The 24,986-nt window shown below is 49.6% G+C and overlaps 2 protein-coding genes across 7 annotated transcripts; one reads left to right on the top strand and one right to left on the bottom strand.

The window, feature by feature from the left end:
- The first annotated feature begins 39 nt into the window (after positions 1–39).
- GTF3C1 (general transcription factor IIIC subunit 1) lies at positions 40–24,373 on the top strand. Of its 6 annotated transcripts, none has more exons than XM_088147787.1 (37): positions 40–279; positions 468–677; positions 1,734–1,907; positions 2,426–2,569; positions 3,938–4,034; positions 5,460–5,583; positions 6,113–6,271; positions 7,258–7,373; positions 7,524–7,857; positions 8,600–8,763; positions 9,181–9,320; positions 9,541–9,694; positions 10,293–10,396; positions 10,834–10,994; positions 11,115–11,369; positions 11,806–11,951; positions 12,213–12,310; positions 13,170–13,266; positions 14,642–14,819; positions 14,991–15,120; positions 15,435–15,570; positions 16,106–16,187; positions 16,685–16,873; positions 17,195–17,352; positions 17,529–17,671; positions 18,064–18,145; positions 18,792–18,904; positions 19,297–19,359; positions 19,734–19,827; positions 20,286–20,458; positions 20,678–20,962; positions 21,187–21,452; positions 21,661–21,941; positions 22,386–22,896; positions 23,199–23,238; positions 23,765–23,951; positions 24,158–24,373. In XM_088147787.1, exons 1-37 carry the CDS (start codon positions 59–61, stop codon positions 24,371–24,373), a joined length of 6,225 nt encoding a protein of 2,074 aa, XP_088003913.1. In that variant the 5' UTR covers positions 40–58. The 6 variants fall into 6 exon arrangements, with proteins under 6 accessions (XP_088003913.1, XP_088003912.1, XP_088003910.1 ...); XM_088147786.1 differs by having other exon boundaries at positions 9,178–9,320; XM_088147784.1 differs by having other exon boundaries at positions 9,178–9,320; positions 23,762–23,951.
- POLR3K (RNA polymerase III subunit K) lies at positions 22,397–24,986 on the bottom strand. Its single transcript, XM_088147822.1, has 3 exons — positions 24,854–24,986; positions 24,670–24,757; positions 22,397–24,575 (listed from the first exon to the last, which is right to left on the bottom strand). The coding sequence occupies exons 1-3, from the start codon at positions 24,962–24,964 to the stop codon at positions 24,448–24,450; spliced, it is 327 nt and encodes a 108-aa protein (XP_088003948.1). The 5' UTR covers positions 24,965–24,986; the 3' UTR covers positions 22,397–24,447.

Genomic DNA, 24,986 nt, shown 5'->3' with positions numbered 1-24,986 from the left:
GCGGCGCGGACCGAGGGCGTCACTTCCTGCGCGCCGCCCAGCGCGCGTCCGGCGGGCCATGGAGGCGCTGTGGGCCGCCCTGGACGAGGTGGCCCTGGAGGGGCTGGACGGGGTCACCCCCGGCGCGCTTTGGGACCGGCTGGCGGGCCGCGTCCCGCCCTTCCCGCTGCCGCTGGAGCCGGGCTCCCGGCAGCTGCTGTGGGCCACGCTGGCCGCGCACACCGAGCTCCGCTTCTACCTGCTGCCGCAGCCGCGCTCGCCGCTGCTCCTCTTCGACCGGTGAGGCCTGGCCTGGGGCGCTGGGGCTGCGGCGGGTGGGGATTCCGGGCGTTGCAGGGCCGGGGGTCGGTGGGGGGGCTCGTGTGTGCTGAACGCGCGCCTCGTTGCTCCGGTTTTCCCGTCCCAACGGCCGGGGCGAACCGCGGGTCGCAGGTAGTTTCGCGGCAAAGACTTTATTCTCATTGCAGATACGAAGAAATTGATCGTGAGACAGGAATTCTAGAGACCAAGCGGGATCCCGTTCCGTTAGGCGACATTTACCCAGTGCATATGCTTTTGGATGACAGCGAAGGCGTGCAGGGCTCGTGCCAATATTTGAAAGAGAGGCTGGACGTTACGGATCAGATCAGGACGAAGGACATGCTTCCCTGTTGCACGTACACGGAGGCTTATGAGAAGTGAGTAACCTTTGATTGTGCAGCAGTGTGAGGAGGGGAGACGATTCCCAGTTAGGACAACAGCAGAGGTTATAGTGGTCCACTTCCACACAGAGGAGGTCCTTCCTCAGTTCGAGTTCATTTGGGTCAAGTTTATTTCCTGTGAAAGGCTGATGGGTGTATTCGTGTGGGTCCGCTTTATTTGCTTATCCTGTCTAGGTTTTATTGCCAATTGTAGTTTATTTAAAAAAAAGAAGAGTGTGGGAACCATGTGTAATATTTCTATTTGCATTACTGTTGATTACATTAGTTCCCTTGATCATTCAGTTTGATGCTGAGGTAGGGAACTTAATAAATATGTAAGCAGTCCCTGGCACTTCTTCCTGTAACTCTATTGTGAAAGTGTGACTAGCAGGTAAACATGCCAGCATTTTGCAGGCAAGGGAGAGTTAGATTCTGGTACCCACGCCTAAGGCTGCTGTGGCCATCAGAATTTGAATTTGATTTAGGAAGCAGGGGCTATTAAGGATAGGATTTTGCTGAAGGGAGAGGTGGCAGTACAATCTTTCCTTTTGTTATTTTTATTAATTTAATATTTAATTTAATTTAATTTAATTTAATTTAAGGGCCTCCCACGCAAGAGAACAACCAGGTCTTTAATGATTTCCTAAATGACATGGGGGCGAGCCACATGTATCTCTGGGGGGAGTTCATTCCAGAGGGCAGGAATTGGTGCAGAATAGGCATGCCTCCTGGGTGCCACCAGATTGTATGCTTTAATTTACGGGGCCTGAAGCTTATCCACCCAGCTGGATTGAATTGGATGGGCATAGACAGCTGAAGATAAGTGGTTCTTCAGATAGCCACAAAGGTCTTTAAAAGTGATCACCAGAAGAGAAACAACAATTGGTCATTTACTGGTGGACTGTGGGAGGAATTGTCATTGTGTTGTGTGATTCAATTTGAAATCGTCCACCTACAATTCCAAGAGGCTGGTGGCAATATTGCTGGACCACAGAAAGTGCTATCTTTCTTTTGAGACTCCTGGAAATGACTATTTCTCTTCTTACTTTGCAGTTGGGGAGAGAGGCTGGTCATTGTTGCTTCCCAGGTGTTGCGCCACAGGGCACTAATAGGTTGGGAAGGGGATCCAGATTTAAAGCTTCCTGACTTCTCCTACTGCATTTTGGAGCGATTAGGACGAGCTCGCTGGCAAGGAGAGCTCCAAAAAGACCTCAGTGCAGCTTTTAAGTAAGTCCAAGCGCTGGTTTATTCTAAGCTAACTCTGATGCCGTAGTGCCAGAAAGGAAGGTGTTGTGGGTAGATATCCCCACAGATGTGGAGAGCTGTTTTTCTTAGGGACTAAAGTAAGTACCGTCTTGACCTGCTTTGTTATTAAAATATTTTATAGGCCAATCATGACTGCAACTTCTCTGTCAGGCTGGAGGCTGCTTCTCTTAGGAGGGAGGTCTAAGACACTGCTACAATAATGGGGGAACCTTACCCCAGGGAATTCCCTTGCTCTGAACCAAGCTTCAATTTCATTGTAGGTGCAGAGTTTTTAAGGCAAGGGACTACCACCTTTGTCGGCTTAACAATTTTCACCTTAAGATATAGACTTGCTTTAGAAACTTAATTGATACAGAGATGTCGGTTCTTGTTTGCCGTGTTCCAGCTTTTGTTATAAAGCCTTGGGGGGGTTGGCTTCTTTTTAGCTGCTGTGCTATCTGCATGCCTAAAGCACTATGGAAATGGTTCCTCTTTCATAGGGTGGATGCTGGAAAGTTTCACTATCATCGAAAAGTGCTGAAACGAAATGGCCTGATCTCAATGCAGTCCCACGTGATTAGGTTGCCTACAGGGATCCAACAGCACTCCATTCTTCTGCTTCTCACCCGCTTCCATACTGACAGGTATGCACCTGGCAAATTCACACTGGAAGTGAGCTGGGGGGTTTCATTTGTGCTCCTCTCAGGCCCTTGAGTATGTTCGAAAGTCCCAAATTTCATTATTCCCACTCTGTCTCTAATCTTAATATCAGGTTTTACCTCTTTCAGCATTTGATTTGCCTTTTTGGTCTGAGTTGTCATTTCGTCTACATTTTGGAGATATTCTTCCTTTAACTGTCATTATTTCATAAAAACAGGGTTTAATAGATATACTAACATGGGAATCTCTCCTTGTACATGTATGGGTATGTCCAATAATTGTTTATATTTAAACCTATATATTACTGCAGTACAGTTCCCCCCCCCCAAAAAAAAATTCAATCTTCCCCCCAGCCTCCAAAAGCAAAATACTAAAATACCTTCATGATGAACTCTGGAAAAACAATCAAATAGAAAACAGACAACAAAGATAATTAGCATTTTAAATCATCATGCTATAGTTGCACCAAAATAAACAAACAACAAATTACATTTGTAGTGATATCTTCTCCTTGGCTTCCAATTCCTAAGTGCATGGGAAATACAAAAGAATTTCATATGTGCTATAACCATGCTCGCCAAACTTTGCAAAGCAGCCAATACTGTACATTATTTAGGTATTGCCCAATTTTGCTTTTCATTGTGGCACAGCTTTTAAGTGCAGTTTTTATAGCTGCATTCATTCATTCCAAAAATACAGCTTTGCAAAACATGTATATTAGTTTTACAGTCCTAGAACAACAACATCGTCTTTTAAAGAAAATGCTATGGAAATGGTATAACTGAGTGCTCGTGACTGAAGGCAAATATTTTCTTACAATCAATTGCCTCTGAGCATATGCAAGGAGATCTTGAAAAACACATGTTTTTTTGTGAGTCTCTAGTTCTTCAAAATAAAATTTCATATCTGATGGTTCCACAAAATGTTTTGGATTTGTGAGAGGAGAATGCATTTAAAAAAGTACAATTATAGACAACAACAGAAACACAATACTACATATAACATTGGAGTGACATAACAGGTAATGCATGCATTTTAACATAACAAAAAAACTGATATTGCTGTACATGATTCTCTGTAAGAAAATACCTCTAGTGACTGACTGACTGACTGACTGAGAGACATAACTTATGTCTCTGCAGCCTGAGGAAGGTCTCTTCAAGAAAAAGGAGGCCTCGGTTCCATTACAGACATTTGCTTCTTAGAGTCTCAGAGAGGCCTTGATGATAATAATTAGCAGGGGGCCATGACTCTTGGCAATGATCAGCTTCTGCAAGGTGTGACTTTCCTGATGAGGGTAGACAAGACAGTGGCAGTACAGGGTTTGCTCACTGTTCCCTCTTGGGTTTTAGGAGGAGCAAATACGATATTCTTATGGAGAAACTCTCTGGCATGCTGAGCAGCCGGCCAGGTCAGATGGAAACACTGGGCAACATAAAGGAGGAATTGGTGAGATTCTAACTGCTGCTTCCCACACTCAAGGACATTGGAAATCAAAGACGGTCTCTGTGTGTATCTTCTGCTTGATGCTTGTGCTTCTGTTGGAAGCATCTGCTCCCTTCAGTGGGTAGAATTTTCTGATCTGGTGCCGTTCGTCAGAGCCTCAGAAGCATTAGGGATGTCTGCCTTTGAGACCACATCAAATCCTGGAGATTTGCTCCAGCTCTAGCAAAGCTGAGCCAGAAGTTGGGCTATTGGATCTCTGAGAGCTCCCTTATTTTATCTCTGTACAGGCTCCCTGCCCAGGATTCTGCATGTGTGTTTGTCCCCTTTCCATCCCTTTCCAAAATCTTCTATCCTGCTCCAAACGTTGGACACAAGGGGCACGAAAGAATTCCAAGCCTATCTGGAGGGGTCTAGCAGTTGTTGAATCCTTGCTGGTTGCCAGGCACTTGGTAGCCGACTCAACCGAAAGCAAGGTTTCCATCTTTAATACGGTTTATTGAAAGGATAAGGTTATCGGTATCCTAGCAACCGGGTTCCTTTATTTTAGAACCCAGTGTATCTTTTAGTCTGTTAGAGCAGAAGCTTTTCAGTTCTTTCTGGTGAACTGGCAAGTTTGCTGCTCTCTTCCTGGATAACTGAGGAATGTGTAGGTGGCTGCTTTCCAAACTGTTGTGTGAACTTTTATCAAGCTCTGAACAGACACTGGTGGAGAGAGTGTGTGTGTGTATGTGTGGTGTGGTGGTGGTGGTGGGGCATCATCCTTCATACTGAGTATGTTCAGGTGTGTCCTCATTTCTTTATTGGCTCCTTCCATATATGGATGGACCAGAGCTCATGTTTGCCAGTAAGCCCTGGCTGATGGGGTATGGGAGTATTTCCAGAGCTCTGGGGGCTGGTTCCACATTTTTGTTGGCATGAAGAGCAGGATCTCCTCAAAGCAGGAAATCTCTTTGCTTGAGGAGCCCCACAGAAAACATTCTGCCTTGCTTTTGATTAAACTGTTATTAATGCAGTGTTATAATAAAATAATACCTGGAGAGATGTTTTAGAATGTTGGTAATAATTTAATAATTTATGGTTCATGGGGTCACGAAGAGTCGGACACGACTTAACGACTAAACAACAACAATAATTTAAAATTATTTTCATTGGAATGGTGAGAGAGAGAGATGGTATAAATCAAAAACAGATCAAGAATGCAAAAATAACATTAATGTTTCATTTACTTTGCTCCAAAATGCATGGATGTGGAAACATTATATTTTGAACATGTCTTAGTTAACTGATACTGAATCTACTCCTTGAGTTGCTGATAACCATAGGAAATCAGTAGAAAAATGGTCAGGGGGAAAACCTTGGCTGACTGGGAAAAATATATATTTGCTAAGAGTTAGACAGAAATACCCTCCTTGTCTTGCTGCTGTGCAGGGTCTCTGTGAAAAAACCTTTAAGCGCCTCTACCAGTACATGCTGAATGCCAACTTGGGCAAGGTGGTCTCTGTTCCACTGCAGGATGTATGCTCTGTTGGGAGGCCTTTCAGGACAAAGAAGGGTAAGCATGGGGCAAGGGGAAAGTCATTTGGGGCAGTCCAGGAAAAAGGGGGATTAGGGGCCCATGGTACAGTCCTGCGGTTTTCCTGAGGATTCAGATCTGCCGGGGGGGGCAGCATGCCCAGATTTTAAAGCAATTATAGGGTTGAAGGAAATACATGGACAGGATTTCTTTTGGCCGTCTTCCCCACCTCCCACCCCCACCCCACCATTGCCTCTTTGGCAGTGAGCTGGCTCATCAGTGCCTTTGAGAGGTGCTTGTAGTTTCTGATGCACAGAAAGAGAACAAGCGAGTGGTGTGGAAGCAGAGTCTTAGGACTGCCATGATGCTGAAGGTGGGGGTGGATCTTCTGCTGGCAAGCCCCATCTAGCAAGAATTAACATGGGCTTCAATACGGTGTCATCAGTACTTGAATTAGGGGAGACTATGCAGACTATCTTCAGCCATTCTTAATCCAGTGGGGTGTGAATTATCTTTGAGGGACTCAATTATTGTTGACGTGACACCTTCTGTGTTTGTTCATTCCCAGGAACTCACGTCATGGTTCGTTGTTTAAAGCTAGTGAAGGAATATCAGAAGAAGGTGGCTGACTTCCACGATGATGATGATGAAGAAATTATCACCAAAACCGTGCAGCCTGTGGACGTTGTATATGAAAAGGACATGCTGGGACAAGCATATGAGCTGAGTGGGTATTGCAGTTTGGCTGGGCAGGATGTCTGCATTGCTTTTTCTGTGCCCTTCAGCTGAAGCCATCTTGGTTGCAGGGTAGAAGCAGCTGGTTTGGTCACTGTGTGGCCGAGGGACAAGCCAGTGCTAATCCGCCAGCAGCAATGAAATCTAGTCTTGCTTAGTTTTCCAGCGCAAGTCATTTTGGATTCTGAATTTTCAAAATGGAACAGTTTCTTATTTATTTGTTTGTTTATTGGGTTTATAAGCCACCCAGTTCTTGGCAGCACACGACTGTAATTTCACAATAATATAACATTAACAACATAACAACTTCTCTGCTTGTCCGATAAGGTTCATGACCATGTGGGGAGTCAAACCCATGACGTGAGTTTGACCCTCATTACCTCCAACTCTGTTTCCAGGGTTGTTTCAGTTCCATCCCCTGAATTAGCCATGGGTTCTTCTTTCTAGCTGAAATAGGGTCAGGAATGTTTAACCCCAGACATCAAATGGGATTGTGGGAGAAATTTTGCCACATGAGTGCCTAGATCTCTTGACTCCCACAGAGAGTGTTCTGAGCAGGACTTACCAGCCCACCACTCTGGGTTTCTTCTGAGCTTCAGGAGCCATACTTTCCTCTGCAATGCCATTGAGTGCTTAAGAGCCTGGCAGTCTCCTTTGGCAGAGCCAAGGCTGATGCTCAGGTGGACAGTCCTGGCCATGACCAAAGCCCAGCCTACCTTCAGGAACAGCTAAAGGGAGTTAGACCAGTAGGTGAAGGTGTACCTGATGCTCAGATGCCCCTGGGCTTTTCTGGGAGAGGACAGACTCTCTACTGAGTCCAGCATGGCTTAGGTCTGGAACATTGTTCCCTTTTTCTCCAGGTGAGCAAGGTGGGCTTAGTTGATGCTGCTTCAGACCCAACTCTTGCTGCTTATGCTGGGACTTAGTGTTCAGTGTCCTCTTTCAACTTCATCCATTCCCACTTTCTCTGCCTCATAGTTGAAAGCTGGGGGACCAAAGGTATTTCTCAGGCAGAACTTCGAGCTGCTATGAACGTGGGAAAGCTGGAAGCCCGGATGCTGTGTCGCTTGTTGGAGAGATACAAAGTGATCAAGGTAATGCTCCGTAGGCCACCTTCCTGTGCTGCAGTCAGTTAAAACTGGGGGAAGGATTGTCCACCTGCTTTGCCCTGTTTCCCAGAGAGCACCTGACATTTTGAGAGCCTTGAGAACAAGGCAGAGGTGATTATTGTGATCTTTGCTTAGGGATTCATGGAGGATGAGGGGAGGCAGCGGACAACCAAATACATTGCATGCACGTACGCAGAACAGAGTGACCTGAGCCAGCAGTTTGAGCGGGAGAAGGCTCGGAGTGAGGAGCTGGCTCAGGCCAGCATGGCTTTTGCGCATGATGACACTTTGCCTGGAGAAGGGCTCTCGTCAGCAGAGAAGAAGGAAGTGGAGGAGGACAACGAGGCCGTACTCTTGGAACTGGAGGAGGAAGGGAAAGATGGTGCAAGGCTGAAGGGTAATACACAGGCCCTGCCACAGCTCGATTTTGATGGAGGAGGTGGCCTTTGCCAGTCAGCAAATAAGAAAGGTACAGAATTGGCATTGGCACTTTGCCCAGGGTCACCAAAAGTATTGGGGGGTCAGAAATGTTTCATTCTCCCTAGGAAAACCCAAATCTTTCCCAAACCTCTTCTTTTCCCCTAAGCTATCCCTGGCCATGTTTTACCTTTGTGATATCAGCTTGTGCCAGGACCCCGTTTCTGCCCTTCTTACACAAGCAATCTAAGCCTTCTGTGTTGGGTCAAAACCGAATTTGGGTCACTGGAGAAGTTGCCAGACCCTTGAAATGGGGTATTAATTGAGATGAGTTCATGAGAGAGGTCTCAGAGCACTCTCTGAACATTTGTTCAGAGCACTTTTTAATATTTTGGTCAACTCAAGGTAGCGAACATACCTAATATTCCCGCCTCCTCCTATTTTCCCCACAACAACCACCCTGTGAGGTGGGCTGGGCTGAGAGAGCGTGGCTGGCGGAAAATCACCCAGCTGGCTTTCATGCCTAAGGTGGGACTAGAACTCCCCATCTCCCGGTTTCTAGGCCAGCACCTTCACCACGACACCAGACTGGCTCTCTGTATTAAAGTGAAAGGATTAACCAGCACCCAATGGCAGATTGTTCATCCAGGACTCGATTTCTTTGGATCCAGCCCCTTGTAGCAGCTCAGCAAAGAGGATGCTTGGAGAGCCCCCTTCCTGTTCTCTTGGATGTAGCAAAGCTCTGTGGGAGCTGCCTGGGGAGGCCGCTCAGGGTGTGTTTCTTCTCAAACCAGCTCGGAAGAAGAGGTCGTCTTTGCTCCCTCTTGAACACTTGGAAGGCAGGGATTCTGCTTTGGACTGGCCAAGGTCGGAAACCAGCCTCTCAAACTGTGCCCATTTCAAAGCTGACTCTGGCGATGCAGCGGTGGTCGAAGAAGTCCGCCCTGGAACGCCCAAAGTAAGAATCTGAGGCTTATGCCTTGCACGCTGGTGACAGGTGTCCCTTCAGCCCATCGCTTAGGCAGTGAAGACAGGCCCCTGGAGGGAGCTACTCAGAATTCCTCCTCTGGCCTCCCGGCACAGGCAGCCCGAGCCTCAGCAGACCTTGGCCCGGTCCAGGGTTGGGGGAGGGCTCTTGTCTGTCCCAGGGCCAGGTCAGCTTTCCTGCTCAGTTGCCTGGGAACAGCCCTCCACAGAATCCTGTTCGTGCTCCCTTTTGTGCTGCAGTCATTTTCCAGGGAAGCTTTCTCAGTGGCTTGTAGTACCCTCATGGGCTCCCACTCTGGTTTCCCCCTCCTGAAGACGGGACTTGGTTGAATTCATCAGCTTTTTACCAGACATTCTTACATATAGTTTTCTGACTCTGTACTAGAAGAGCTGTGACGAAAAGAGAAAAGAGAAGAGCTCGCAAACATCTCTGGTAGAGCGATCCCATGAGACCTACCGTCTACTGAAACGTCGGAACCTCATAATTGAGGCTGTCCGAAACCTGCGCTTGATTGAGAGTTTGTTTGGGTAAGTCAGAGTGGCAGAGCCAGCAGGGCCAGGTGGCAGAAGAGCTTGGCAGGTGCTCCCGAGCTTGTTTTTTGTCTCACATCCCTTTTCTTCCAGGTCCTCATAAGCTACCTCGAGTGGAGGAGCTGCTTATGTGGGGCTCAACCTAGCGTCCGTGGTGATTCCGCCTCCCCTTCTGCCATTGCAGAAAGGAATCCTCAGGTGATCTGTCTTCTTTCAGGCTTCAGAAAATGATCATGGATCAGGAGAAGCAAGAAGGGGTCGCCACCAGGTGCTGCAAGAAATCTATTGTTCGCTTAGTCCAGAAGCTCTCCCAGGAAGGCCTTCTGCGCCTTTACCGCACTACTGTTATCCAGGATGGGATCAGCCGAAAGGTAGCAATCCCTTTCTGAAAAGCTGGGGGAGAATCTTCTGTAGTAGGAGAAATAAGAGCTCAAGAAAGGACCTGCTCTTTTTCCCAACGGGTTAATTTTCCCCTTGTAGAGGAGCCTCAGAAGTGATAGTTTTTCCAAACCACTGAATTCAGGGGAAAGAGGGAGTGTCTGCACGGGTCAGCCAACAGATCCAGTCTCTGCTGCTGTCAGCTCCCCCAAAAGTCAAGTGCTTCAGTTTTTTTTTAAAGGGGAAACAGCATATAAATGTTTAAATAAACAGTTTGACTTGGAATGAGGAAGCATTCCACATGACTTTTGTGGGGCAGCATGCTCTCCCGAGGGAGCATTGCCAGGTGCATCACTGCACACTTGAATTGATGGACTCCTGCCTCACTGTAGCCTTAACCCACCCTTGCTTAGCTTACAGATGTTTGGGGTGTCTCTGCAGAATGTATCCGAGGCTTTGCTGCAGCTAGGAGGCATTTCTACATCCTCAGGGGAACAATCAGGGAACACCACTGCTTGTGTCTTCCTCTTTGCACAGCCTTTGGGGCAGCTCCTCATTAGTACGTGTCCTCTGGATTCCTTTCCTTGACAGGTTGAATTTGTTGTTGATCCTTCTGTGACTCCTAGTGACCCGCTGGTGAAAAGTGCCATTGAGCAAGTGCGTTTCCGAATCTCCAATTCAAGTACTGTGAACAGGCAGGTTTCAGAAGGTCACGCAGATGGGTGGCGCTACTGCCAGAAGCTGGTTTGTAGAATTGCAGACCTCCTGAGAACATCCAGATGCCCAAGAGAAGTGGAGGGGGGGAGTTCAGAGGTTCTGCTGGTTCAGAAAGTCTATCATCAACTCCTGTCCTGATAGAGTGGTCTTCTCTCCAAGGATGTGCCATCCTGCATTTCAGTTGCAAATCTGACTTTGCTTGCAGAGATGTTGAGACTCCTCCGCTTTGCAGTGCTCTTCAACAGCTACTTGCCAGGCCAACTGCCCCTTTCTGATTTGAGAATAGGTGGGAATTGGGCTGCAAGAGCTGCATTGACCTTGCAGTTCAGTGAAGGGAGTGGAATTTCTTGCCAGGCAACAATTCACAGATTCCTGAAGCCAAGATTTTACTTCTCTTTTTCTCCCTAATTTTCAGAATTAAAGTTCAGCAGACGTCAATGTCTCAGGACCCAAAAAGGCAGGAGTCTGGAGCTGAGACTACCCTGAGCGAAAGGAAAGATTGCTCTTTTCCCTGCCAAAGCGAAACAGCTGGAGAGAAGGTGTGCATTGCCAAATTCAGCTATCATCCCGTTACAGGTAACAGGAGACCTCTGCTGCTCTGCTTTGGTTTAGTGGAAGTGGGTTAGGCACTGCAATTTGAGACACAGCAGCCACCTGTTTGTGGCTTTCTGAAGGGAAAGAGATGCTTCTTTTCAGTGCCAGGCCTTGGACGCTCTCTGGGCTTCCTCCCCAAAATGCCGCGCTTAAAGATGGCTCACCTCTTCCTCTGGTACCTGATTTATGGACATCCTCTCAGCCCGGAGAGGAGGAGAACTGCCTGTGATGTGCTAGAGGAGGACCCAGGCTGTACCTCCTCCTACACTCTGCCTGATACAACAGATGACAAGGAGTCTCTGGGAAGCCTAGAGGTTCCTGCCCAGGAAGGAGAAATGGAGCTTGGGGAGCAGAAAGGTGAGGATCTCAAAGGCTCAAAGGCAAGGGTTCGAGGATTTTGTACAAACCTCAGGAAATGTCCCACAACTTTTTCACAGTTTAGCCAAGCCAGCCCTCTCTGACAAAGCTAGCCTGCCCCTCTCAGCAACTGGTGGCTTTCTATGCAGGGATACGGTGGCCTCCATAACTTGTCCTCCCCCATTCCTTCTGGAGCCAGCTCCAAGTAGAATTCTTCTGCCCCCCCTCCCCATTCATGCAAGCAGGCTTTTCTGGGCTGTTGTAATAGTCAGCATAGCTCTCAATGTTCCTGTCTGCCTGTAGCAGCCTGTTTCAATAAACGCAAGGTGGAAAATGGTGACCCTCCATTTCTGGTGGTGGCTGAAAAGCGAACATATCCTGAACATCCATTAGGTAAAATGGCTGGAGCCCTGCACCTCCTTCTTTTCCCTTGCAGTTTATGTGGATGATGCCTGCTGGATGCGTCACATCCCTCCTCTGCCAGTCCACCGGGAGTTTGGACGTGGCTGGGCACTTGTTAGCGACCTTCTCCTCTGTTTGCCATTGTCCATCTTTGTCCAGATAGTGCAAGTCAGCTACAAGGTGAGGGGCTTCGAATTAAGAACCGTAACAGAGCCACCTGTTCAGGAGCTGATGCACCTGAAACTCTGTTGGCACCAGGCCTTTTCTGGGAAGACAGGGTGGAGGACTACTGGACCCTCAAGGTTCTGGTATTTGAGGCTTTGCCGGCTCATACATCATAGCCTGAAGCCAGTCTCCTTGATAAACCTCTGTGTTGCAGAATGAGGTTGATTAAGACTTGGTTGGCCAATCTTGTATTCTGCTGTATGAAATTACATGTAGGTAGATAACCTGGAAGATTATTTGATGGACTCCCTGAGGAAACATACACTCATCAGAGACCTTCCCAGATCGGTTCGACAGCAACTCCTTTACAAGCGGTGGGTTCTGATTAGTTGGGGCTGGTCCAGGAAAGTGGAGAGGGTGTGATTTTCAAAAGAGAGGGACCTCCTGGCACTTTTCACTCCAGCTGGATTCTGAATTTGGGCAAGAGTAGAGCTCACAGATGGGACTTGCCATAAAGTGACACAAAGCACAAAAATGGGCATATCTTTGATGGAAGATTTCGGGTGGTAGGGGAGGTGGAATGCTACATTCATTACCCATCCTTTAAAAACTGAATGTGGATTGATTGATTGATTGATTGATTGATTGATTGATTGATTGATTGATTATGTGCCATCAAGTCATTTCCGACTCCCAGTGACCACATAGTTTTTCTCCATGACAATCTATCCCTAAACTGTTCCTCCAGGTCTTCCAACAGTGCCCTCATCACCGCTTTAACCGAGTCCATCCACCTTGATGCTGGTCATCCTCTTCTCTTTCCTTCCACCTTTCCCAGCATTAGAGCTTTTTCTAGAGAGCTGGGTCTTTGCATAATGTGTCCAAGATAGGATATTTTGAGCCTGGTCATTTGTGACTTGAGTGAGAACGCTGTGGATATGAATATGGATAGAGTGGTTATAGGCACCACTGACCCCTTGGAGGCACTGGGCTACAATTGGTTTTGTTCTTGTTAGAACTCATCAAGCATAGGTGGCTGCCATATATTAGGTCTTATATATTGTACGTTCAACCCTTTATTTGGATTGAACTCGGACCTTGCACTTTGATGACTCTACAGCATGTTTCGCGTTTAGAGCTGTCTTTGATTTGGGTTAAGAATAGGAATATGTTGCTGCTTTCTTACAATTGAGAAGAGTCCAATGATTTTCAACCTGAAATGCATCCTTACAGGAGATACATCTTTTCAGTAATGGAAAGCCTACAGCGGTTATGTTATATGGGACTACTGCAGTTTGGCCCCACAGAGAAATTTCAAGAAAAAGATCAGGTAATGTTATTTCTTTATTGGTTTTCTATAACTGAATGCTATGCCATATTATTTATAATTTATTTATTTATCATAGTTATATAGCCTTTTCTATTTATTTATATATGTCATATTATATGATAAATATAATAAATATATAAATATTTATCATATTTATATATAATTTATATATAAATTATTTACATATAATCTGAGTAAAGATATGCAAGAGAAACAACATTTTTCAGGGAAAGCATGGTGTCCTGTTCCACCTTGAAGACTAGCACATTGAAAATGACAGACCATAATCCAAATGGAGTCCCCTTCATCAGATGCACAAAATGTTATCTTCTATAGACGATTCATGATATTAGATTACAAGTGAAAATGTATGTTAACTAATTAAGCAGAGCTATTGTTGGCATCATCAGCATAATGCTTCATGCAGGGTCACTGATTGATTATATGCCATCAAGTTGGTATTGCCTCTTAGTAACCACGTAGATAGACTTTCTCCAGGATGATCTGTCCCTACATGGGTCTTCAGGTCTTCCAGTGGTTCACCCATTGCTGCTGCAAATCAGTCCATCCATCTTGCTACTGGCCGTCCTCTTCTTCCTTTCATCTTTCCCAGCCTTATGGACTTCTCAAGAGAACTAGATCTTTGCATGATCCGTGCAAAAGATGACAATTTGAACTTGGTCATTTCTGCCTCGAGGAGAACTCTAGGCTGATTGTTCTGTGATCCATTTGTTGGTTCCTTGGCTGTCCATGGTATTCTCAGGCGTCTTCTCCAACACCAACATTCAAAAGCATCAATACTCTTCCTATCCTGCTTCTTCAGAGTCCAGATTTTGCTTCTATAGAGTGACACAGGAAAAACCATTGCCTACACAGTTTCTTGGCTTGTATAGAAAGGCAAGACCCTCATTGCTGCCTTACCAAGTACTAGTCTATGACATATTTCCTGATTGCTGGATCCTTTTCAGTTGATAGCCAATCCTAAAAGGCAGAAACTCGCCACCATGTCATTGTCTTCACTGTCAGTTCTAAGGTTGGTTGCTATATATCATTAGGTTAGGATTTTAGGGTTTAATCATAGTCGTTTATCACTGTGCTCCTTGACTTTCATTATGAAAGCTTGCAGATCAATTGCATTTTCAGCTAGCAGAGGAATGTCATCACGTATAAGGTGAGCAAACCCTTATAATCGTATAGAAAATGATGATCAAACTTCAAATGAAAGTGGGGCTTTTCAAGAAATCTGTTAAAATAATAGCTGCTGAGTGACTAGGTGCCTGTGCTTCCTTTAAAATAAGACTGGATGCCAGAATTACTGGTCCTACCCCTTTTCTGTTACCTGAACTTTGGTCTGAGCATTTTGAATCTCATGCAGGTGTTTGTCTACTTGAAGAAAAAAGCAGTGATTGTGGATACCACCACCTGTGAGCCCCATTACAACTTGGCTCAAAGCAGCCGCCCATTTGACAGGCGCCATTATACCTTGAGCACTCTCCAGGATGTAGAGAACTTCTGGTTTGACCTGCAGTGTGTCTGCCTCAACACACCCCTCGGTATGATGCTGGCAGCAGCCTCCCCCTCAGCATTGGGGGCTGGCTGTCCAAGTCTGCTCCATTGCTGCTATGGTCCCATCGCCTCCTGTCCCTAGCATCTTCCTCTCATCAACCGATCAGTTTGCATTGTCTGGTTCTGCCTCTGCTGACAGTATCTGTTGGGTCCTGCAGGAATTGTCCGCCATCCCCGTGCAAAAAGGAGTGGAGCTCCAGCTGGGGAGGTGGATGCTCTCTCGGAGCAAGAGTCAGCAGCCCACAGACATAACCTGGAGCGCAAGTGTGCCATGCTGGAGTATACAACGTACGTCTCCCCTCCTGCAAGCAGCTTGGGGGAAGGACCAGTCTTCCTTTGCCTGGAGGTGGGGTGGGGGAGCAGGCCCTGTGCTCTCTCGGAGAAGGGATGGGGGAGGAGAGATGGCTTATGCTGCTTCCTCCCCTCCCCCGTTGAGACTGCTTACACTTTCTGTCCTGCCAACAGTACAGTAGTAGTGGGGTCATAGCAGAAGGGTGGTTTGGTCCCTGGGGGAGGAGGCTGGCAGAGGGCCCTGGATTGCCCATACCTGATCTGGAGGGAGGAGAAGAGTTGGTCACCTGGCTGTTTATTTCCCATCCTAGAGGACGCCGAGAGGTGGAGGATGAAGGTTTAATACCAGGGGATGGGCTCGGGGCAGGTGGTTTAGACTCCAGCTTTTACAGCCACTTAAAACGCAACTGGATTTGGACGAGCTACATCATTAATAAGACTAGGAAGGTGAGGCTCCCCAAATGTTATTCTTGAAAGTTGCTTCTTCTCTGCCTCCTTTTTACTGCGCGGTTAGCAAAGAAGTAGACAATGCCACCTTTTCTGATAAATGTTTGGATTTCTACCTTATTCTTGGAAATCTGTTTTTGACTGTCCTGATTCTCACTGGTGTAAGAAGATAGGTTATCTGGATCCCTTCCCGTGGTGATTGAGGCTTGGGCACTGGACAGAACCCCCCTGGCTAGTTCTAGTTGATGTGCTTTCGAGGGACCTAAAGGGAATGCACCCTCCTGGTCCTGCTAGACTCCTCAGCAATGTCCACTGCTGTCAGCCACACCTGAGGGTTGGCAGCAGGAGGCACCCTGCCACAGTGATTCTGTTCCCCTGGGTGTGCAGGGGGAAGGGAGGTAGAGAAAATGAGAGAAAACCATCCTTAGTAAATTATTACCTTTTCTAACGACCACCCAAAATCTGTCCTCGAACTACCTGCAGCAGCCTTTTGCTCTGTTCTTCCCCCACTAACCCCCCTCCGCTTTACCGCCAGGAAAATGCCGTTTCTGAAGCCGGGCACATAGTCAGACTGCAGACCTTCCTGATCAAGCGCCCCCTGCCGTTTGGCCCAGGAGGTGAGGGGACAAAACAGGGGTTGTGATTGCAAGAACTACAGTGATTCTTAGCACATCATAGGCAGCTTGGGAATGGTTTCCTAGGGTGCTTCAGCTGCAGAACAGAGTAGCAGCAGCTGACTGCAGGTTGGTTTTTACACTGCAGGGAGATATGAAAACCCTACCTGTGACTTCGTTTGATTACTCTGACTGCTTTTCTTTAAAGGATTTGATCAACCTGTACTTCAGTGACCCAATTGTCCGCAGGTTTTGATTTGTGCGTGGGTTCCCTCTTGCTTCCCTCTAGGTTGAATATCAGCCTGTTGAATGCTATGTTAGTCTATTCCTAAGACCTTGATAGCAGAGGGCAAAAAAACCATTGTGGGACTGTCTCTTCAGCCTTGCAATTTACCATGTTATGGACATCCTGGGTCAGTAGATTGGCTAAGGAGAAGGCAGCCGTGGTGTTTGGGATTCCATCCTCCACGCTATTCCTCAGCATTTCTTGTGACTCTCAGGTGGCCACAGTGCTCTCTGGGGAGAGAGTCTGTTGAGTTCAGAACCTGCTCTACAGAAAGAAGACCTGGAGGTTGAGAAAGAAGCAAACCTGAACAGAAGCCAGAGGGTGAGGGGGGGAAAGAGCCAGAAGAGGAAGCGACTGAGGAAGGATATGGTGAAGAAGACAAAGAAAAGGAAGAGAAAGAGAGGTAATGCATCAGCAGGCAGGCTCTTTAGGCAGAGCTTGTCTACTTGGCAGTTCTCCACCACTTGAGAGCTTCCTTTTTCTTAGAGACTTGGCATGTTCTCATAATAGCTGCCCTTTCTGTTCAGCTTGCCCCACTGGAGCCTTTTAGAGTTCTTCAGATTTATGTATTCATTAATCAAAATGTATAGACTGCCCCACTCACAGCGACTCTGGGCAGCATAATAATCCAAGGCAGAAGCTCTGAAATGGCACAAATCCGTGCCTTGCTTGTGGATTGAATGTTGCTTGCTTTCTCTGCCTCTCTCTGTTGCTTGCTACACAGATGAAAATCCTGAAGAGAAGCACCAGAGGCCACGCTACCACGATGAGGTGGACCGAAGGGCTCTGCAGAGAATGACTTGCCTGCGTGTGACATGGACCGTGCAGGAGGACAGCCTACTGATGCTTTGCCGTATTGCAAGCAACATTCTGAACACCAAGGTTGGCAGGTGGGAAGGGGCTGGCTGGCCTCAGGCAGGCAGGTGGGCAGGTGGAGGCCCGTCCTCCTTTGGAATCAACGTCTGAATGAGGCCAGTCAGCCCCTGCCTTGGGAGGGAATGGAGGCGAGACTCTGAGGCCAGGCTGCACCAAGCTAGCTGCTCTTTTGCTTCTTGCAGGTGAAGGGACCATTTGTCCCCTGGCAGGTGGTCAGAGACATCATGCACAGCAGCTTTGAGGAATCACTAGACAAGACTTCTCATTCAGTTGGGCGGCGGGCCCGCTACATTGTCAAAAACCCCCAGACCTATCTCAATTACAAGTGAGAGGCTTTACTTGAAGCGGCCCTGTCTTGAAATGTCATACGTATGGGGAGGGGGTTAGTCTGATCTCCCCTCTGCTCCTTCCTCTGCTGCTTTTGGCTTCATCAGGGCCTCCCTTGCCAGGACTACCTTCTCCAGCTAACAATCTGGCTGGTCACCTGGTAATCCATGGCTGCTGCCACTGCCTGGCATCCACAGAGACATTTCCCATCTTCTCAGAGTGGGCCCTGGGCTCCCTGGGAGGAGAACCCCCGCTGCCCAGGCTAGGGATGGAGCAGAACGCTGCTGCGTGTCTACCCAGCAGGGAAGGCCGTAACTCCTTTGTGTGGACTTGGGGAGGAGGGTGTGTTTTCTACCGGAGGATAAGCTAGAGGTTGGGCTTTTTTGGCAGAGTTTGCCTTGCTGAAGTCTACCAAGACAGAGCTCTGATTGAGGACTTCATGAGCAGGAAGAGCAACTATCAGGATCCCAAGGTGAGAACACTGCTCTGGCTCTACTGAAGCTGGAGGTCTTGCCACAAAGATCCATCCTCCTGGATTCTTCCCCCAGAAAGTCCATTTGTATTCAACAAGCACCCAAGCAGAAGCCTCTGCTGCTGTCCCACCTCCAGCAGAAGCAAGGGACAGCAATTCATGATGGAAGAAGGGGCAGGGGTGTGAGGAGAGATGCTCCTGGGCCTGCTGCTTCCTTTCCTTCCATCAGCCTGTTGGCAGCTCCAAGCAAGTGCTGCCCCAGACACAGCATGGTCCTGCCAAGAGGAGGTGGGCAGCTGGATCCAGGATGCCAGGTGCTCAAATGCTGTATTCCCTTAGACTCCATTCCCATCTTCATCCCTGCTGCAGCTGCCTCCCAGCGTGACTGGGGCTGATGTCTCTGCTCTTGAGGCAGGATGTGGGACGGGGCAACAAACACTGCTTGCCCGACCTTCAACTAGTCTGTTCGGCCCATTTAAAATCCTCTGGTGTAGACCTCTCCAGACTGGAATTCCTAGCCAGCCCAGCCCAACAGCTAATTCCCTCTTGTCTGTTTAAAAACCGGAGAGATGAAAGTGATTTCAAGTTTGCTAGTTCCTAGACTTGCATGTTCTCAAGATCTGATTTCTGGTACTCTTGTGAAAAGGTTTGTTCCGAAGAGTTCAAGGACTTTGTGGAGAGACTGAAGGAGAAGTTCAGCTCCACACTGGGGATTCCCAGGCCAGCAATTCCAGACACCTTGGAGGATCTTTTCCTCAGGTCTGTTGTAACCCTTGCCACATCTAGCCATTTTATGTCTCTGCATTACCAGGGGCCAAAGTACTTGGAGCCCCAACTGTCTTTGGTTCTCACTCCCTTGCTAGCTTCTTTCCCAGACTGCATTTTGATTTGGGAGGAGCTGGAGCTTGGCCTAGATGGTGCAGGGGAGAACTTCCTCTGCAATTTGGCAGCCGTGGCCGGGGGGCGGGGTGTTGCAGGGAGCAGGCATCTTTTTCAGTCCTGTTTTGGAGGCCAGGGCTTTATCTATACACCCTGCAGTTCTGCTGCTGTGCTGTTTCTTTTCAGCCAGGGAAAGGGACACAGAATTCCTCAGGAAAGATGTCAGGACCCCATGGGAGTTTTCAGTTGACTTCCTTCTTGCCTTTCTCCAGGTTCCGCGTTCTGGCTATTGGAAATGAGACCAGCCATGGCAGGAAAGAAGATGAACTCAGCAGGTGAGGCAGAACCACTCCCTTTATTTCTCTGGTATGTTCTGCTCTTAGGAATCTCTCCTTGCAGAGCACCCTCCTTCAGGAGAGACAGAAGCCCTTTCCAGTGACCGCCCTGTAAGAGGGGCTTCCCCTCTGCCTGCCTGGTTGAGAATTGCAATCATGTTGGAGGGTGTGTGCCATTTAAAGAAGAAAACCCCAGATGCAAACATGGCAAGCCAAGGCTGTTTGTTGGGGCAAGGCACTTACCTGTAGAGAGCAGGCCTGGGGTTCCCCCTCATTTCAGGCCACGTGCAGAAGAAGGGGATTGCTGGAAATGAAAGCCAAGAGCCAGGCCTAGGCTGAAGCCATGGTTTCCCTCCTCCTCCTCTTCCTTTTAGCATTGCCGACATCCACTTCTTGGTGCTGCAGAACCTGATCCAAAGCACGCTTGCTCTCTCCAATAATCAGATGAAGTCATTCCAGTCCTTCCAGGTAGGAAGAAGCAGGCCAACCCTTACCCTTGGGGGTCTAGCCAGGTACACTGGGACAGGAAGGGCTGTTCTCTAATGAGTGTGGAAGATTGAAACCTGGTTTGCTCTGCAGCAAAGAATGCTTTTGACCAGTGTTTCTCTGTCTGCAAATGCTGATGTTCTGTCCTATCCCAGAAGCGAACACATCAGTCAGCGCTTGCCTCTGGACTCACCTTTGCCATTCTCAGCCTACACCTGTAATTCTGGGTGTAATTCTGCAGAGGTAGTCGGGGCTGCAGCGGTCACAGCCAGGCTGTGACAGCAAGGTAGTCTTTGCCAGGTGGCCCGTCCACTGCTAGACCTGCAATCGCTTAAGTGGCTGGGAAGCATTGAGGGAACGCCGCCCCCTGGCAGAGCCAGCTCAGAGCAGGGGAAGCGGCATGTCTGCAAAGGGCCACCAAGTGACGTTTCCCTTGGCAGACCTTCCGCCTCTACCGGGACTATCAGGACGATGTCCTAGTGAAAGCTTTCCTGGATTGCCAGAAGAGGAGTTTGGTAAACCGCCGCCGGGGCAATCACAGCCTGGGCCCCAAGAAGAGCCGGGCGCTGCCCTTCGTGCCCATGTCTTACCAGCTCTCTCAAAGCTACTACAGGTTGGTACCTTGCTTCCCCTTCATTCTGAGCCTGCCAGGGCCGAATGCGAAGGAGGGGTGGCCAGCTGACTGGGAAGTGGTCTTAGCCCAGAGGTTCTGGCCAGGAATCCTTGCTGGGCAAGCGGCAGTGGCCAGAAATCGAGCGGTCCTGCGGCCTTCTGGGGTGAGCCCCATCTGGAGAGACGTTTGCAAGGCTCCTCTCTCCCTGTGCCTCCCCAGAGTGTTCACCTGGCGGTTTCCCAGCACCCTCTGCAGTGAAGCCTACCAGTTTCTCCTACAGCTCAAAGAAGCAGGAAGAGAGGATGCAATTTCCAGCTTTTCCTTTAAGGACCAGGACAACCCCCTTGGGGCTGAGATGGTAACTTTTCCTTTAGACGGGCCTGGCGGCTACTGCTCTGCTCTCCTGGCCCTCTTCTCTCTTGGCCTGGTTTCAGTGGACGTTGCAATCCCAGAGCAAATCGTAGTGGTTGACAGCACCATGGTGGAGAATGAAGTCATGAAGAGGTATGAAGCAGCAGCCCCTCCAGCCAAATTTGGGTGCCGGTTTAAATAATGATGTTTATTCTCTGCTTTTCTAACTGAATTTCCCAAACCCTTAGTTGCGCCCTGCCTTTCTCATAGAAGGGTAGCCTGGCTGCAATCCTCAGCATGCTACACCAAGCATAAGACTAGCCTTCTACCCCAGCCCTTTTGGCAGACCCTGTCAATCCTCCGTCTGCTTCTTGTAGCCTAGGGAAAGATGGGTTGGAGGAGGAGGAGGAGGAGGACGACGACGACGATGACGACATGGAGGAAAACCCAGTCAACAAGCGGCAGATTGAGGTGAAGGCCCGCCAGGCTTCACGTACTAACTACCTGCTCATGAGAGGCTATTGTGCTCCGGGGATCATCAACACCCGGAATTTGAGTCCCACAGACAACATCGTTGTTGATTCTTGTCAAGTGAAAGTGAAGTTGAGAACAACCCCTAACCAAACTGGCCTCTTGGCCGAAGGTCAGTCTGCTGGGCGTGGGAGCTCTTGGACAAGTGGCCCCAGCATAGTTTCTCCCTTGTCCTGTTTCAGAAGAGGCCCTTAGTTGTGGTGGTCTCTGCTTGCCTCTGGCTGAGGAGGCAAGCAGTTGCTTAGGACTGGGGAGCAGCTGGCTCAGCCTCGTGGGACTGTGCTTCCTGTTGGCTTAAGTATTGTGTTTTGTGCCCGCAGACCCATCTGATCTGGAGAACATGCCAGTTGGAACTTCTTGCCTCCCTGGTTCCTTTACCAGATGTTTCAGGGTCCCAGAAGAGGGTGATAATACAGCTAAACTTCAGTTGCTGGATCACTACAGTCACAGCCCTGGAGATGCTGCTGCAGCCCTTGAAATCTTCTCTGCCATAGAGGCCACATCACACTTTGGGGTAGACCGGGTGACTCTTGCCAGGCAGTTCCAGCATTATGAAGAAGCTGTCACTGGGCGCACTCAGATCTTGCAGCAGTACCTTCAGGTTGGTGCGTGTGAGAGGAAGGGAAAAGCCCAGACAAACTGCTGGCCAGAAGCAATGAACAATTATCCTCATTCCACCCCCACCCCCGTCCCTTATCTGTGCTGGCTGGGGTTGAGGTCTTGGTTTAGAGTGGATGTGGTCCCCTTATTAGATGTGTTTTGGATATATGGTATGTGATCCAGACAGATGTTGATTTCTTGTATATTTTATCTTGTTTTATTTTAAATTGTGAGCTGCCCAGCATTGCCTTGCAGTCAGGCAGCATCTAAATCTAATGAAATAAGCAAATGTAGGCACATTAGGCACAGGTTGGGGAGAGTGAATTTCCTGATCTTTTGTGGGTCAGAGATTACTCAGTTAACAAGAAGCCTCTCATTATCTGGCTGTTTTTCACCTACAGTCTTAAAGTTTGTGGGTTATGACACCCCTCCCCTCCTTGTTTAGGATCTTCTTGATTTGGAGCAGGTGTTAGAAGTAGGAGGAAAAACTACTCGGCTGGTTGCAAGGAGATTTGCAAGTCCGTGGCTGTTGCATTCTGTGGGCCTCAAGGACACCAGTAAGAGCCTGCCAGGCGAAGAGTCGGATACAAAGAAGGACCGTGCTGACCAAGAACAAGAGGAAGAAGAGCAGCAGCAGCAACTAGAACAATCCACCTCCTCTGCTACAGCAGCAAGAGAAGAGCCAGCCAGGAAAAGGCAAAGAGTAGAGGTGGGAGAGGAGGAGGAGTGGGTTCCAGAAACAAATGCTTTCTCCTCAAGCATGCCATGCTGGGAAGGAGCCAGGACGTCTGTGGCGCAAGAAGGACCTGCCATGCAGAAATGCAGGATGGGCCCCCGCTCCTCTGGGCAAAAAGCCCTGGCCCTCCATGGCAAAGAAGCCTTGGATTGGGGAACTCCAACTCAAGAGTCCCATGAGGGTTACTTGTCATCGCAAGAGGATCTTGAAACTTCCAGTGGTAAGTGTGAAGCCCTCCTGAACTGTACCAAGATCATCCAGAGCAAAAACAAGAATGGCTGGGAGGGTTCCGAAGCCATGGAGGCCAGGCCCTCTCCCCCAGACACGACAAAATCTGTTGTATTAATCTTATTTGTGATACTTGTCTTGATGGTGTTCCCTTCAGCACTCCTTGGATTGGAACACAGGACCTTCCCCACTCGACTGAAACTTGTTCAGTAACAACTCTGATGATTGCACTAATTATTCAGTAGAAATAAGATGGTGCTCCTGTCACTCACTGTCTTTTTTGCTCTTCCCTAGGATGTGCTGCAGGGCAGCCTCTGCAGGCTGAAGGGAGACGGTAAGCGTGCAGATAAAGCACACTTGGTAGGGGTTGTGTTTGATGTGCAATTGCAAAGCAGCAAGGATAACCTGAAAATAGGAAGGGCTTTAATTCCAGCCATCTGTGCATGTTAGGGCCCGGAGTTTTCAACTTGTCAGGCCATTATTGTTGGAGCAAGCGGTGAGCTCAGTCTCCTGCAGCAGAAGCTTCCATTTCCTGCTTAGTTTTGCGCAGAGCAAACACTCAGCGTCTGTAGCGGCACTCGTCTTGGTTAACGTTGAGGGTTTTAGGAGGAGTTCCGTGCAGAAGAGTTACAGAGCGCACAAAGCAGAGGTGGCTCTAGGCTTAGTTCCCAAACGCCAAAGCAGCCTCTAGCTTGATGCTGATATGGGAGGGGCTCGGAGGCAGGACGGGCTGGGCATAAAGCAAAATGCTTCCCTGACAGCGTTGCGCCTCAATTACGTGATGCGTTCCCGCAAACATTTTCTAAGTCCAGGGGAGAGAGGGTTTGCGCTCACGGCGATTGGCTTTTCCTCCTAAGCAGAGACAGCATCTGCTTTGTGGGGCGGCCTTGGCGCATCGTGGACGGCAGCCTGAACAAACCAGTCTGCAAAGGGATCATGGAAGGCGTGCTCTGCCACATCATGACAAAGCCCGGCATCACAGAAGTGGCCCTGCAGCGCCACTACCTGGGCGTGCTGCAGCCAGTGGCTCTCCTGGAGGTCCTGCAGGTGAGGCACGGCAGGCGGGCAGTGGCTTTCAGCTGGGAAGCACGTTCACTTTCAGGGGGAGGGACGCGCGGCTGGCCAGACCCGAAGGGGCGCAGATATTTGGGGTCTGGCGCGACCCCCATCGGGAAACCGGCCCCGGGCCGGGCCGCCCTTCCTTCCCTAGCTCGAGCCGAGCCGAGCCGACGCGGGGTTCTCTCGTCCCGCAGGGCCTGGAGTCCCTTGGCTGCGTGCGGAAGTTCCAGCTCGGAGCGCAGGGCGCCGCCTCGCTCTTCTCGAAACCCGCCCGCGGGGAGGAGGCGGGCGCCGCGCCGGCGGCGGCCTTCTACGAGCCGGCCATCGACTGCGCCGTGAGGATGGGCGCGGTCTTCCCCCGCGAGCTGAACTGGAACAAGTGGGGCGCTGCCCCTGCCGCTGCCCCGTGAGGCCGCCTCGCGCGGCGCCGGGCGAATAAAGCGACTCGGCTCCGCACGCTGCTCTGCGCGGTCTTTATTGGCCCTCAGTCCCTCCAGCGGTGCCCGCAGCGGGCGCTGCAGCACTTGTAGAAGGTGGTCATGGGCTCGTCGGCCGAGCGCGTCTGCAGCTGCATGAAGTAGGCGCGCGGGTGCCCGCACTTGGGGCACGGCTCTGCGGGCGAGAGGGAGGGAGAGGTGGGTCAGCGCGGCGGCCTCGCCCCGCGCCCCGCGCGCCGCCCCCCGCCCCGCCCCGCCCGCTGACGCACCTGCCGTCGAGTCGACGTTCTCCCAGGCGGCGGCCCCGCCCAGCACGTCGTCCACCTCCTTCAGCTTCGGGTAGCGCCGGCTCGTCACCTGGCAGCGTGGGGGGAGGGTGAGCGCCGGAGAGCGTCCGCGCGCGCCCCGCCCCCGCCCCGGCCCGCCCCGGCCCGGCCCGGACAGGACACCCACCTTCCGCGTGACGTTGCGCACGTAGGGGCACGTGGTGCAAGCGAAGCGGTGGCAGCGGGCGCCCTCCTCGGCCACCAGCACGTTCCCGCAGGCCGGGCAGAAAAGCAGCATCGCGACGCGCCTCGCTCGCCGC

This window comes from Python bivittatus, unplaced genomic scaffold, assembly GCF_059951505.1.
Source record: "Python bivittatus isolate LINGU-HERP-01145 unplaced genomic scaffold, Pbiv_v1 ctg000560_np1212, whole genome shotgun sequence".
NCBI lineage: Eukaryota > Metazoa > Chordata > Lepidosauria > Squamata > Pythonidae > Python > Python bivittatus.
The sequence above is the reverse complement of the archived record's forward strand: the minus strand, read 5'-3'. Positions and strand labels throughout refer to the sequence as shown.

Coding starts and splice junctions, on each gene's coding strand:
- GTF3C1 (XM_088147781.1), top strand. CDS start 59: ATGGAGGCGCTGTGGGCCGCCCTGGACGAGGTGGCCCTGGAGGGGCTG. Junction 4,035..5,459: donor GCAACATAAAGGAGGAATTG/GTGAGATTCTAA, acceptor GCTGCTGTGCAG/GGTCTCTGTGAAAAAACCTT. Junction 17,353..17,528: donor GCAACATTCTGAACACCAAG/GTTGGCAGGTGG, acceptor TGCTTCTTGCAG/GTGAAGGGACCATTTGTCCC.
- POLR3K (XM_088147822.1), bottom strand. CDS start 24,964: ATGCTGCTTTTCTGCCCGGCCTGCGGGAACGTGCTGGTGGCCGAGGAG. Junction 24,758..24,853: donor TGCGCAACGTCACGCGGAAG/GTGGGTGTCCTG, acceptor CCACGCTGCCAG/GTGACGAGCCGGCGCTACCC. Junction 24,576..24,669: donor GAACGTCGACTCGACGGCAG/GTGCGTCAGCGG, acceptor TCTCGCCCGCAG/AGCCGTGCCCCAAGTGCGGG.